This window comes from Mus musculus, chromosome 6 (genome assembly GCF_000001635.26).
Source record: "Mus musculus strain C57BL/6J chromosome 6, GRCm38.p6 C57BL/6J".
NCBI classification, from domain to species: Eukaryota; Metazoa; Chordata; class Mammalia; order Rodentia; family Muridae; genus Mus; species Mus musculus.
This window is the reverse complement of record NC_000072.6, coordinates 42816709-42830619: the sequence shown is the minus strand read 5'-3', so window position 1 is coordinate 42830619 and position 13911 is coordinate 42816709. Positions and strand designations below refer to the sequence as shown.

The 13911-nt window shown below is 37.5% G+C and overlaps 1 protein-coding gene across 1 annotated transcript; it reads right to left on the bottom strand.

Moving 5' to 3' along the window:
- Positions 1-12214: 12214 nt before the first annotated feature.
- Olfr450 (olfactory receptor 450) lies at positions 12215-13147 on the bottom strand. Its single transcript, NM_146445.1, has one exon. It carries the CDS (start codon positions 13145-13147, stop codon positions 12215-12217), a length of 933 nt encoding a protein of 310 aa, NP_666656.1.
- Between the last annotated feature and the right edge of the window lie 764 nt (positions 13148-13911).

Genomic DNA, 13911 nt, shown 5'->3' with positions numbered 1-13911 from the left:
ATTGATAATTTCTAGCAGCATCACACAAAAAATATAAAATTATGTTAGGAACAATCAGGAATTCATTTATAGTTCACTAAAAGGTAGTGAACTTTAGTACTACAGTTAGTAAGGTCAGAGACTTTAGAAAATGTCTCTTTCCTATATATTTGGTATATACACCAAATATACTTTTGAAATGTCCTGTGGCCATTCATTCATTTATATGAGAATTTCCACAAAAGAAGTCATATACATAGAAAATTCAATAGAAATCAACAGCTTTATTTGTTCTGTAGTAATTAGTATGTAATCATCATATTGAAGGAAAACACTGAAGTTAAATGTATCAGCAGTTGACAATAGTTAGAGAATGAGATAGATTATAAAAGACAGACGCTATCAATCTACACTTAATAGCTGATTCATTTGGTCAGATATTGAAGGTTGTTTTCTGAAGTTTTATTTGGAGTCTTCGCCATTAGTCTAATGATGTTACTTTTGTTATATGAGAACTATAAACCTTGCCTCAAATTAATTAAAGAGTAAAATATTAGTTAGGAATTCTTGATATGGTCCCTTTGAATGATATTGGAAAGGGCTCTTAAAAGGTGGTAAACACAGTTATGAGCATAAGGGTTGTGTGATACTATTTCTTTCCTTGGAGTATGTTGCAGAAAGAATGGGGAACAAAATACCCATGGAAGGAGTTACATAGACAAAGCTCGGAGCTGAGAAGGAAGGAAGGACCATCCAGAGACTTCCCCACCCAGGGATCTATCCCTTAAACAACCACCAAACCCAGACACTGTTGCATATGCCAGAAAAGTTTTGCTGACAGGACCCTGATATAGCACTCTCTTGTGAGGCTATGCCAGTGCCTGGCAAATACAGAAGTGGATACTCACATTCATCTATTGGATGGAACACAGGGCCCCCAGTGGAGGAGCTATAGAAAGTACCCAAGGAGCTAACGGGTTCTGCAACCCTATAGGAAGAACAACAATATGAACTAACCAGTACCCCCCAGAGCTGTTTCTCTAGTTGCATATGTAGCAGAGGATGACCTAGTAGGCCATCAATGGGAGGAGAGGCCCTTGGTATTGAAAAGATCATATGCCCCAGTACAGGGGAATGCCAGGGCCAGGAAGTGGGAATGGGTAGGTTGGGGAGCAGGGCAGGGGCTATAGAGGACTTTGGGAATGGCATCAGAAATGTAAATGAAGAAAATATCTTAAAATTAGGATTATGTATTATGAAATATCTTGTTTTGTTTAGGTCTTGGCTATCCAGTTTCTGCACAAGAAAGATATGTTGTGTAAATTTTTCTAAGGAGATACATGCAAATGTCTATACCAATGATAGGCTAAGCAAATAATCTTTTTTTTTCTTTCCATTTTTTATTAGGTATTTAGCTCATTTACATTTCCAACGCTATACCAAAAGTCCCCCATACCCACCCACCCCCACTCCCCTACCCGCCCACTCCCCCTTTTTGGCCCTGGCGTTCCCCTGTTCTGGGGCATATAAAGTTTGTGTGTCCAATGGGCCTCTCTTTCCAGTGATGGCCGACTATGCCATCTTTTGATACATATGCAGCTAGAGTCAAGAGCTCCGGGGTACTGGTTAGTTCATAATGTTGATCCACCTATAGGGTTGCAGATCCCTTTAGCTCCTTGGGTACTTTCTCTAGCTCCTCTATTGGGAGCCCTGTGATCCATCCATTAGCTGACTGTGGGCATCCACTTCTGTGTTTGCTAGGCCCCGGCATAGTCTCACAAGAGACAGCTACATCTGGGTCCTTTCGATAAAATCTTGCTAGTGTATGCAATGGTGTCAGCGTTTGGATGCTGATTATGGGGTGGATCCCTGGATAAGGCAGTCTCTACATGGTCCATCCTTTCATCTCAGCTCCAAACTTTGTCTCTGTAACTCCTTCCAAGGGTGTTTTGCTCCCATTTCTAAGGAGGGGCATAGTGTCCACACTTCAGTCTTCATTTTTCTTGAGTTTCATGTGTTTAGGAAATTGTATCTTATATCTTGGGTATCCTAGGTTTTGGGCTAATATCCACTTATCAGTGAGTACATATTGTGTGAGTTCCTTTGTGAATGTGTTACCTCACTCAGGATGATGGCCTCCAGGTCCATCCATTTGGCTAGGAATTTCATAAATTCATTCTTTTTAATAGCTGAGTAGTACTCCATTGTGTAGATGTACCACATTTTCTGTATCCATTCCTCTGTTGAGGGGCATCTGGGTTCTTTCCAGCTTCTGGCTATTATAAATAAGGCTGCTATGAACATAGTGGAGCATGTGTCCTTCTTACCAGTTGGGGCATCTTCTGGATATATGCCCAGGAGAGGTATTGCTGGATCCTCCGGTAGTACTATGTCCAATTTTCTGAGGAACCGCTAGATGGATTTCCAGAGTGGTTGTACAAGCCTGCAATCCCACCAACAATGGAGGAGTGTTCCTCTTTCTCCACATCCTCGCCAGCATCTGCTGTCACCTGAATTTTTGATCTTAGACATTCTGACTGGTGTGAGGTGGAATCTCAGGGTTGTTTTGATTTGCATTTCCCTGATGATTAAGGATGTTGAACATTTTTTCAGGTGCTTCTCTGCCATTCGGTATTCCTCAGGTGAGAATTCTTTGTTCAGTTCTGAGCCCCATTTTTTAATGGGGTTATTTGATTTTCTGAAGTCCACCTTCTTGAGTTCTTTATATATGTTGGATATTAGTCCCCTATCTGATTTAGGATAGGTAAAGATCCTTTCCCAATCTGTTGGTGGTCTCTTTGTCTTATTGACGGTGTCTTTTGCCTTAAGCAAATAATCTTATACAAGTCTACTTTGGTGAACAAGTAAGATTACTGGAAGTACTTATAAGTGCATTGGTGTCTCCTGGGTGTATACATCACTGAAAAGCTCATTCCAGCATGGGAAATGAATCATAAAAGCTCAACAGTTTTCTGTGAAACTTGCAAGCAGTTACACTAAAAAAAATAATTTCCTTTCTCCTCTGTAAGTTTTGATGCTCATCTAATCTCAGGCAGAACCTTGTGAATTTTATAAGTTCCTTGTGACTTCATATAAGATTCTTGAAAGTTTTATGAGTTTCTTCTCTCTCCCCCCCACCCCCATCAGGGTATGGTTCAATCTGGAAAAAATTGCTTTACCTTGATAATGTATATTTAAGGAACAGAACCTTGGCTTCTGGCAAATTTCCATCCACTAAGAGAATTGAGTTTTTGAGATTAGTAAATCCTAGGTTATGATAATAAGGAGGAGGAGGACAACACTGGAATATTGACCAACTTCTGCCAAAAGTTTGAACCTCTTGTTTAGTGTCAGAGGTCCTTTGTCACTATGACATTTAGGCAGTAGTCTGCAAGGATAAGGAACTTTTCTAGTAGTATTTTCCTGACTATGCCAGCTATGATCTGTGACATAGAAAAGCTTCCACCCAAATGGGAAACCATACAAATGACTAATAACACATTTGTCATACTTCTACAGCCCCAGAAGCTGAAGTAATTACTTTCCTCTGGAGAATTATTTCTCGGGCAGGTCTGACAGTTGAGTTATCCTTCACAAGCCTCTTTAGGAGATGGGTTTCAGTGACATGACTCATCCCACTGGGTTAGTATTAATATTAGTACTGCACTGGGTCTGTCTGTGTGTTAAAAGACAAATCATACACAGTGAGAGAAGATTGATCAGCTATCTGGCCCATTTAATATTTTGTTAATAGTTTATAGATGTAGCTTTGTTTCATCAATTTATCTTGATATTGTTCAATGAGTATTGTTTTTTACTGTGTTTATTCGGAATTGGATAAAGAAATACCAGTTAACAGAGGCCAGAAGGCAGTTCTACAACTTCAACTGAAGCACCAACCAGATGGTTTATTTTTCTTTCTTCTATTAAAAACATTCATTCTGGTTGAGAGTGTTGCCCAGTGACACAGAACTTACTTAGAATGCAGGAATCCCCAAGTTTCATCACCTGTTCAGGAAAAAAAAATGTCCAGGACTGCTCTCACTCAGTAATAGCTGAGACACCTGAAAAATACATCAGAGATTTAATACATGAACAAAGAGCTCATCTTGTCTATCTAAGATAGCCTTAGGCATAGGCTTTTCTTCCCTGCCTCTCTCAGGAATACAATGACACAAAGAGCTCTGTAATGTGTGTAATCTTACTTTTTAGGTAAGAGCCACTAGTGAACCACATAATTTATATATGGTCAAGAGAAAAGTCACTTCCTGTCTTCTATGAGATGGGAATGTAATTTGTCTGTTAACATAAAATTGAAGAAAAGTTTTAATTAGCATGTGTTCATATACATGCTATATTCCATAGGAATTTCCATTGTTTTGATCATATTGGAAAGATGAAATATATATTTAATCTGAAAAGAAATCAGAGTATGGACTTGACCATATTTACTGCATATACCCCCTTTGCTCTTCCACTAGACTTCCTCACCTTGCTCAGACAGTCTTGCTCATAATTTCATGTCATATTGGCATATGCACAGAAAATGTGAAAAGAAAAATACAATATTTTCTTTCTGAGTCTGTCTTAGTTGCCTTAGTATGAGGGTCTCTAGTTCAACTCATTTCCCAAAAACAAACATTTCATTCTTTATAGCTGAACCAGCTGTTTTCTATAGGTTTACCATGCTTTCACTATCCATCTGTTGACAGTAGGCTGACAGTATAGCTTGGCTGTTGTGAATATGCACAAATACACAAGTGTCTCTGTAGTATGTTGGCTGGCATTGCTTTGATGCATTCTATGGGATATGTTAACATAGCTTTATTCTTGGGTTTTGTTTTTTTTTATTAAAGAAAACTTCCATCTTGTCAAGTGTGATGGAACATACCTTTGATCCTAGCACTCAGGAGTTAGAGTCAGTGAGCTCTCTGACTTGAAGGCTAGCCTTGTCTACATAGCTCCAGGACAGCCAGTGCTACACTATGTCTCAAAATAATGAAGAAAAAAAGGATGGAAAAGAGAAAAGAAGAAAGGAAGAAAAGAAGGAAAGAAGAAAGAGAAATAGAACCTCTGTGTTGATTTCTACAATTGGTACATTAACACATCTTCTCTTCAACGGTGCATAAGGATTCCCTTTCTCCTCTTCATTCAACAGTATCAGTTAAAATTTGTTTCTTTACTTTCTCTTCTGTTTTAATATTGAAAACATATTCTCTCATACATTGCATCCCTACTGCAATTTCCCCTCCCTCCACTCCTCTCAGCTCCTTCCTCTGCTCTGCACCAGATCCAATCCCCATCTGGTACTCTTCAGAAAAAAGCAGGTCGCCAAGAGACAACAGCCAAACAAGATATTTGTTTTCTTTATTTTTAATTAATTATTTTTATAACTAATTAATTAATTTTAATTAATTAACTAACTTTACATCCTGCTTGCAGCTTCCCCTCCTTCCTCTCTTCCCATATCTTCCCTCTCCCATCACCTTCCTTCATACCTACTCTTCCTTTCTCTTCAGAGCAGGTGATGACTCCCATTAGTATTAACTCACCTTGGCATACCAAGTTGCAGTAGGACTAGGCACATCTTCTCCTATCAAGGTTAGACAAGGCATCCCAGTTAGGGGAAAGAATCCAAACACAGGCAAAAGAGTTTCTCCTGCTGTTAGGGGTCCTACATGAAGACCAAACTGCACATATGTTACATAAGTTTAGAGGGGCTAGGTCTATCCCATGCATCTCTTTTGTTGGTGGTTCAGTCTCTATGTACAACAATGGTCCCAGGTTAATTAATTATGTAGGTTATTTTGTGGTGTCATTGACCTCTCTGATTCCCTCAGTCATTTCTCCCCCTCTTCTACAGAATTCTCCATCCATCTAATGTTTGGCTTTAGGTTTCTGTATCTTGTTCCATCATCTTTGGGGTAAAGCCTCTCTGTTGGTAGTTATGATAGGCCCTTGTTTACAAGTACAGCAGAATATCATTAACTGTGTTGGGGAAGTGCCCTTTCTCATTGCATGTGTCTTAATTTGGGTCTGTCATTGGTTAGCCATTTCCTCAATTTCTGCTCCATGTTTACCCCTGTACATTTTGTAAGAACAAATAAATTGAATGTCAAGGGTTTGGTGGCTGGGTTGATCTCGTCTCTCTGTTTCTCCATAGAAGTCTTGCCTAGTTATAGCAGATACACATTTAAGATTCTATATCCCCCATTACTAAGATTTTTAATTAGATTCCTCATAGATTCCTGGGAATTTCCATTGTTCTATTTTAAAACTCGAGAGATAGTTCATTCTGGCAAAGATATGAAGCAATAACATTCTTCCATTGATGGTGGAAGTGAAAATTTGTACAACTACTTTGGAAATCAATTTGGTAATTTTTCAGAAAAATTGGGAATACTTCTTCCTCAAGAGCCAGCTATACCACTCCTGGGCATATACCCAAAAGATAATACACAGTACCGTAAGATCACTTGCTTAACTATGTTCATAGCAGCTTTATTTGTAATAGCCAGAAACTGGAAACAACCTAGATGACCCTTAAGCAAAGAATAAATAAAGAAAATATAGTAATATTCACAATGTAATATTACTCAGTCATTGAAAGCTATGGCATCCATGAAATTTGCAGGATGGATGGAACTAGCAAAGATCATCCTGAATGAGGTAACCTAGACCCAGAAAGACAAGCATGTTATGGACTCACTTACAAGTGTATATTAGCCACAAATTCAAAGAAACTAAGTAACAAGGAGAGCCCAACAGGGGGATGCTTGAATCTCACTGAGAAGGCAAAATAGAATAGACATCAGGGGTGGATGGTTAAAGGGAACTGGGTAGGGTAAGGGGTGGAGAGGGGAATAGGAGGAATCAGATGTGGGAGGTTTAAGGGAGAAAGAACTGGAATTGGTGTGTGTGAGGCATTGTCATGATGTGCTAAGCATTTGTTTTCTTAATGGTCAGCACTCTGACTGGAGTAAGACAAAATCTCTTGGAATATTGGATTTGCATTTCCCTGATGACCAAAAATGATGAACTTTTTAAATATTCTTACAGTTGTTTTTATTTTATATCTTGAGAATTTCTACAATGCTATTGACTTTTTAGGTTTCTGAATTCCCTATGTATTTTTGTAGTAATCATCAGTATCATGTGTATAGCTAGTAGATATTTATTTCCATTCTATGAGATCTTCTCTTGGTGAATTGTTTCCTTTGGTGAGCAGAAGAGTTTGACTTTCACAGAATTCTTTTTTCAGTTCTTGGTTTTATTTCTTGAACTATTGGAATCTGTAAGTTCTTACCCATACCTTCACACTGAAGAAAATGCTTACAATAAGATTTTGACCAACATTTGAATTGATTTTTGTACAGAACAAGAGATGTGTCTAGTATCATTTTTTCCATGAGTGAGTACCAAGATTTCCCAGCATCATTTGTTGATGGACTGTCTGTTCTTCAACGTATGCTTTGGCATCTTGTCAAACATCAGTGGGCTGTACATTTGCAGATCTGTTTCTGGGTGCTGTATTCTCTTCCATTAGCTTATGCTTGTGTTATCGCCTGGGTACTATATTGCTTCAACTAGTATGCCTATGTAGTAATATTTTGAAATCAAGAATTGTGATACCTTCTGTATTGATCTGTTTCTCGGGACTGCTTTGACTATTCTATGAAGAATGTAATTGGAAGTATGATGTAAGTTGCATTTAATCCATGAATTACTTTTGGTAACAGGGATAGTTTCATAATATTAATTTTGCTATTGCCCAAATATATAAGGTCTTTTCATCTTCTAATACTTTTTTTCTTAAATTCTTGAATTTTTTATTATAGAATTTTTTTATTTTACTTCTTTGATTATGTTTTATTTCTGGGTAATTTTTTTCTTGTGTGAATGGAATATGAAGAATTTTGTCAAGTGGGAGAGGAACAAGAGTAGTGAGATTCAGGATATTGTGTTGAATATTAGTTATTTTAGAAGAACACAGTGAAGAAATTTCATAAGACCTCAGTCTGTTTGCAGATAAATACTAAGCATTCTGGGAATTTAATAAGCCTTCTATAGAATAAGAATGTGCACGAGGAGGCCATAATCATCTCAATTACAACCTATAATGCTTTAACAATAGCTACAATTGTTCTCATTCGAGAAGGTAACCATTAGCAATAGGTACTATCTGCTAGCTATGATATCCAATATGCTATGGCAGTCTCCATGTTCCTGAATAATTCCCAAATCGTTCCTAAGTGTTTCTTGAACAAAAAGAATTTGGATATTTATTCTCAGGACAACCTTTCAGTAAGAGGTCTAAGCAGAATCTCTTTTGTCTCCACAGACATGGTTTCAGATTTTTCTGTCCAATGTTAAATTTCAGTTGTATATAAGTTAAGTAATTCATATAATGCAAAATGAAGAAGTATGGATTTACTTTTTTCATATATTAGAAATTCCTTTAACTGACTTTTAGTTTGAGGGAAAGTCAATATGTTACAAGGATGATTGGGGACCAAGATTAGTACTTGTTTAGATATAGGAGGCCCTTGAACCTTTTAAGAATGAGTTTCTACAACATGTGCAGCCTTTACTTTGGGGAATCCTTCTGAGAGGATTGTTGAGACAGTCAGTCATCTGTCCACTTTACCAGAATAGTTTCCTCTGCAAAGGTTGAATCGATCTCTAGAACTTGGGAGATATACATAGAATCTCAACTAGCCTTTTGGCTTAATGGTCAGATATATTGTTGAGTTTCACATATGAATATAAAGAGTTAGTAACTGTAAAAGGCAGAATGAGAAGATTTAATTGTCAAAAAATGTGGTTTAGGGATACAAGGCAGCTAAGTATTAGTATGTGGGGTTCATCAGCCTTGAAAAAAGTTTCTGTTCTCCTATACTTATTTTCTATCTAGGGACAGTAGATGTGTTATGAAAACTACTATAGGAAATAGTAAACCCGGGATTTAATAATCTCTAACAATAGAGATTCTTTCATCTTCTGTATTTAGAGGATCTTGTTAAATGTTGAATGAGATCCTCTGCTTTAACTAACCTGGGTTTTTCTAAAATAGAATAGAATGATTTTTTTTTCTAAGCTAAATGAACTTGACCAATATTCATGTTATTTTTAGGCAACAATCTGGTAAAGAATCTATTTAAGATTGAGTTGGAAGATTGTTTTGAATGGAAATATCTTTCCTCCTTTTGGATTGAGCTTAAATAATGTCAATAAAATATCAACTATTTTCCAGTGCAGGCTCCATGCTTCTTTTGTTGGATTTTTTTTGTTCTGCATTTGTTGGTTTGTTTTGGAACTTTTTGCTTTTTTGTTCACTTTGATTTTTGTCTTGTGGGATTGTTTTGAAAGAGAGAGCTAAAGAACTTAAATTGAGGTGGCTAGGAAGGTAGAAAGGAAGGATCTGGAAGAATGGGAAGAGGGGAAACATGCTAATATGATGTATGAATGAAATTTAAATTTAAAAATATTCTAACAATTTATAGGTTGAAAGGGAGCTACGACAGTCAATGAATCTGTCAAATGATTCTAACTACAAAAGAATTGGTTAGGAATTTAAAATTATTGTAGACTATCTTGAAGCCACTATCACTGAAATGTTCTTTATACAGGAGAAGCAGAGTATGGAGGCTGTTAGAGAACTAAACCAGAAAAGTCTTATGTCAGTTAGGGTCTGCAGTTAAGAGAACTTGCAGAGGAGAGAGACTTGATTCCCAGTGGCCCCATGACAGCTCATAGCCACCTGCAACTCTAGTTTCAGGAGATCTGATGGCCTCTTATGACTTGTCCGGGAATCAGGCACACACTTGATACATATACATACATGCAGGCAATACACTCACACACACACACACACACACACACAGAGAGAGAGAGAGAGAGAGAGAGAGAGAGAGAGAGAGAGAGAGAGAGGACATCTATAAAAGAAAATGTAAAAGAACATATACTGAGTGTTTGCTGCCCATCAGTTCCATAATCCTTCATGGTTGCCTAACTACTGGAATCATTGATTGAAAAAAAAAAAAAAAACAATGTGTCAGAGCAATGATGAAACAATCCTCTGGGAGAGTAAGTCATATTTCCTGTGCATCAAATTTTCATCTTCTTGTTAGCAATAGATTTGTTACAGTAAATCTCCAACCCAAATAAGCCCAGGAGATGAAAACACAACTCAATTAATATGAATACATGCTGTGCACCTAGAAAATAATAAAATAACGTATCTAGGAAACAGAGACTGTATCAACCATCTTTGTGTTTCTATGCAATTCAGAAAGCCGCAGAGTCAAATAATAATTAATTGACTTGCAAAAATCATTTCTTCTTTTTCCAAATATTAGATATTTCCTCCTATTACACAGAATTTGGATTTCTTTAAAGATTTCGTTGGTCTTTGGTAGCAGTTAATACTTAAATACAAACAGCACTAGTTTTATATCATAAAAATACCTGACATTATTTCCTAATAAAAATTTATATACTGTACTATGAAAACCCTTATAACATAATATTTTCATTTGTTGTTTGAGAATTTCATAACTCATACAGTGCATTTTGATCATATTTCCTCCTTTGACTCCTTCCACATCTATCTCCACTATTTTATTCCTCCAAATTTGTGTTCTCTTAAAAAAATAACTAATGAGAATACTTTTAAACCTTCAGGTAACATGTGTGCATACATATGAGTATGTGTGTGAGTGCATGGGCATGGCATTCATGGGGGGGGGGGTCATTGATGAAGTCAGTTTTCTCCTTCTGTCATGAGGTTCTAAAGTTCAGATTTGTGCAGGAAGCCTTGGTGGCAAGCATCTTTTTCTGTCTCTGATTATCATGGAGTCATTAACCTTGTAAAAAGGAAATTCCTCAAAGATGAATATGATAATATGTACACTATGATATAAATAAGCCTTTCACCCACTGCAAACCACCAATACTCATGGTGGCCCATTCACTGCTGACAGCATGAGGCTAGAAGATGAGGGAATGCCTATGTCTCAGCAAATTGGTAGAATGCTGTGACCTTCAGGGGTCCCACCCAGCTAACTTATTGTCTGTGCTTGTCTTTGCTGTCTCTTTCTAAGGATAAAGTGGCTGAGGTCATGGGATGCTAATTTACAAGATAGTCCAAAATGAACCTGGGGTAAGGCTGAGTAGATATGTAAAATAGAAGAATGGGCTTTTGATCTGCAAGAGATGAGCTATGCAGAGAGGTTTTTAGAATTGAAAAAAAAAGTTGTCTCAAGTAGGAAGTTGTCAAGAGATCTCTAGAGAAAGCAGAACATTGCAAGAGCATTCTGGAAAGCTGTCTTGAGCAGTTCATAGGCTATAAGCTTGGACCCAGGATTTCACTTCAAGACATTTGTTTCACAACTCCTAGATAGCCCTTCTCTCAGGAACCCCTCTGCAAGCCAAAGCTGGTCTTTGGCATATCTGAGAATGTTCAGGCTTCATAAAAGATTTCTAATTGCAAATTCTAGACAGCCGACTTCATTCTTATAAGAACTGAAGTTATTGAAATGAGAGAAACGTCATGCATTTATACTGTATATTTATAATTGATATAAAATTTTCTCCTTTGGCAAGAATCATCGGAGCTCAGTTTACATCTCAAAATTTCCAACTGATTTTACCCATAACTTCAAAGGTGAAACAGAATAATTTGTTTTGTATTAGTAAGGTGAATTTGTCTTTGAGTTAGTTGATAATTTTTTGACAAAATGTGCACATTTCCTGTATTGATGATGGGTAGGCATTTAATATAAATTATTGCTAACTTATACAGCCACTCTGGAAGCTTATTATTTTTCCATATTTAGAAATACAGAATACTTCTAGCATAAAGTAGTTCAGAAACAGACCAGAGAGCACAGTTAATGAAAGGCAGAACAAGAATCCAAGACTAAGTGTATTTGGAAAAGCTGAGGCCCATTCCCTTCTCACTAACAGACTGACAAGAACAAAAGTTGGAAGAAGTCTACAAATCACTGCATGTCCGAGGAAGAGGATCTCACAGGGGCATCCCATAGGTAATGGAGATGGTCAATGTTCTGTGTGACAAAACTCATTAAACATGTGTAGAAGCTTCTTTGATCACAGCTATGTGATTACAATGATGAATTTTCCTTGTTGAAGCACAAGAGCTCTACCTACATTTATCTGATTCCTGTTTGGTTCTGAAGACAGTTGTGACAGTCCTCTTGAGATCTCCATAATTTTACCTTAATTTTTCAACAAGTTTTGTAAGAGCAGCCATAACTTCTTTATTCCTCAAGCTGTAGATCACAGGGTTCAACGTGGGTGCCACCACAGCATAGAACAGAGCAACCATCTTCTCTTTATCCTCAGATGAGGCAGAACGTGGTCCTAGGTAAGTGAAGATTGTGGCCCCAAAGCACATACAAACCACAGTGAGGTGAGAGGCACAAGTTCCAAAGGCCTTGTGACGTCCCTGAGTAGATCGAATGCGCAGAATGGCAATGACTATCCGAGTATAAGAGAATAGAACCAGGCAACAAGGAAGCATGATTACTAGAAACCCAGAGATGGCCACCATGACCTTGTTGAAAGAGATGTCTACACAGGCTAGCCGAAGCACTGCAAGGGTCTCACAGGCAAAGTGATTGATGACATTGTGACACAGAGGAAGACGGAAGGTGATTACTGTCTCCATCAGTGAATTAAAGAAACCAGCCATCAAGCAACTGGCAGCCAGCCCCAGGCACACTCCTCCATCCATGATGACAGTATAGTGCAATGGATGGCATACTGCCACATAGCGGTCGTAGGACATTGCTCCCAAAAGGAAGAACTCAGAACCACCCAAGGCTAAGGAGATATAGAGCTGGAACACACAGCTGTGGAAAGGGATGAGCTTTTGGGCTGAAACCAAGTGAGCCAGCATTTGTGGGGCAATACTATTCCCATAGCAAAGATCCACTATGGACAGAACACTGAGGAAGAAGTACATCGGGGTATGAAGCCTGATGTCCAGTCTGATGAGGAAAAGAATCAGAGTATTCCCCACAACAGTTACGACATACATGGCAAGGACCAGGACAAAGAGAAAGACCTGAGTGTTCCTGTCACTGGAAAGTCCCAAGAGGATGAATTCATTCACCCAAGTCTGGTTGATAAATTCCTGGCCCATGAATTTCACAACTGGACAGGTATTGCAAGCTGACACTTCTGAATTTCAAGATCATCCACATTGAAGATGATCACAGTAAGATGTAATAGTGCTTCTGAAATTAAAAAGAAAAGAAGTAAGATCTTCAAGATTTAAATTGTTGGAGCATCATTTCTTCTCCAAAACACATAACCTTAAATGGCAAGAAAATTAAGTAATTTTAGATTCAAAGACTTATTTGACTTAGTATTTCAGGGACTGTGCCTCTCTTTGTAGTAAGAAAGGTTTTGTGAACAGTAAGTCTCTGAATTCTAGGTGATGTCCAGTTTCATTTAACCTTTTTGTTACTGAATTTCTCCTGTAAAGATCTCATATTAAGTCTGCATAGTAGAATACATCCATGAAACATGAAATATTTTGAATGATATTCATATATATTCGATCACTAAGCAATTTTAATCTTATTTTGTATAATTTTGGTGTGTGTATGTGTTTAAAAGTGTTTTACAACCTTATTGGGGAGCTATAATTTCAATTAATTAGTAGAATTTAACTACTATGTGGATAATAATGATAATGACAGTTTTACAGTCAAATAGAGGACTTCTAGGTCAACCACATTATACCACTGGTATTTCATTGCAATTCAAAGTGTCAATTTAAGACTTGGTGTTACATAATAGCAAAAAATAATCCCATATGCCTTTAAGGTAGATTTAATGAAGTATACAATAATGTTATGTTCCTACTGAATAGTAGTATTTTCCCAGTGGTGACACCTTGCA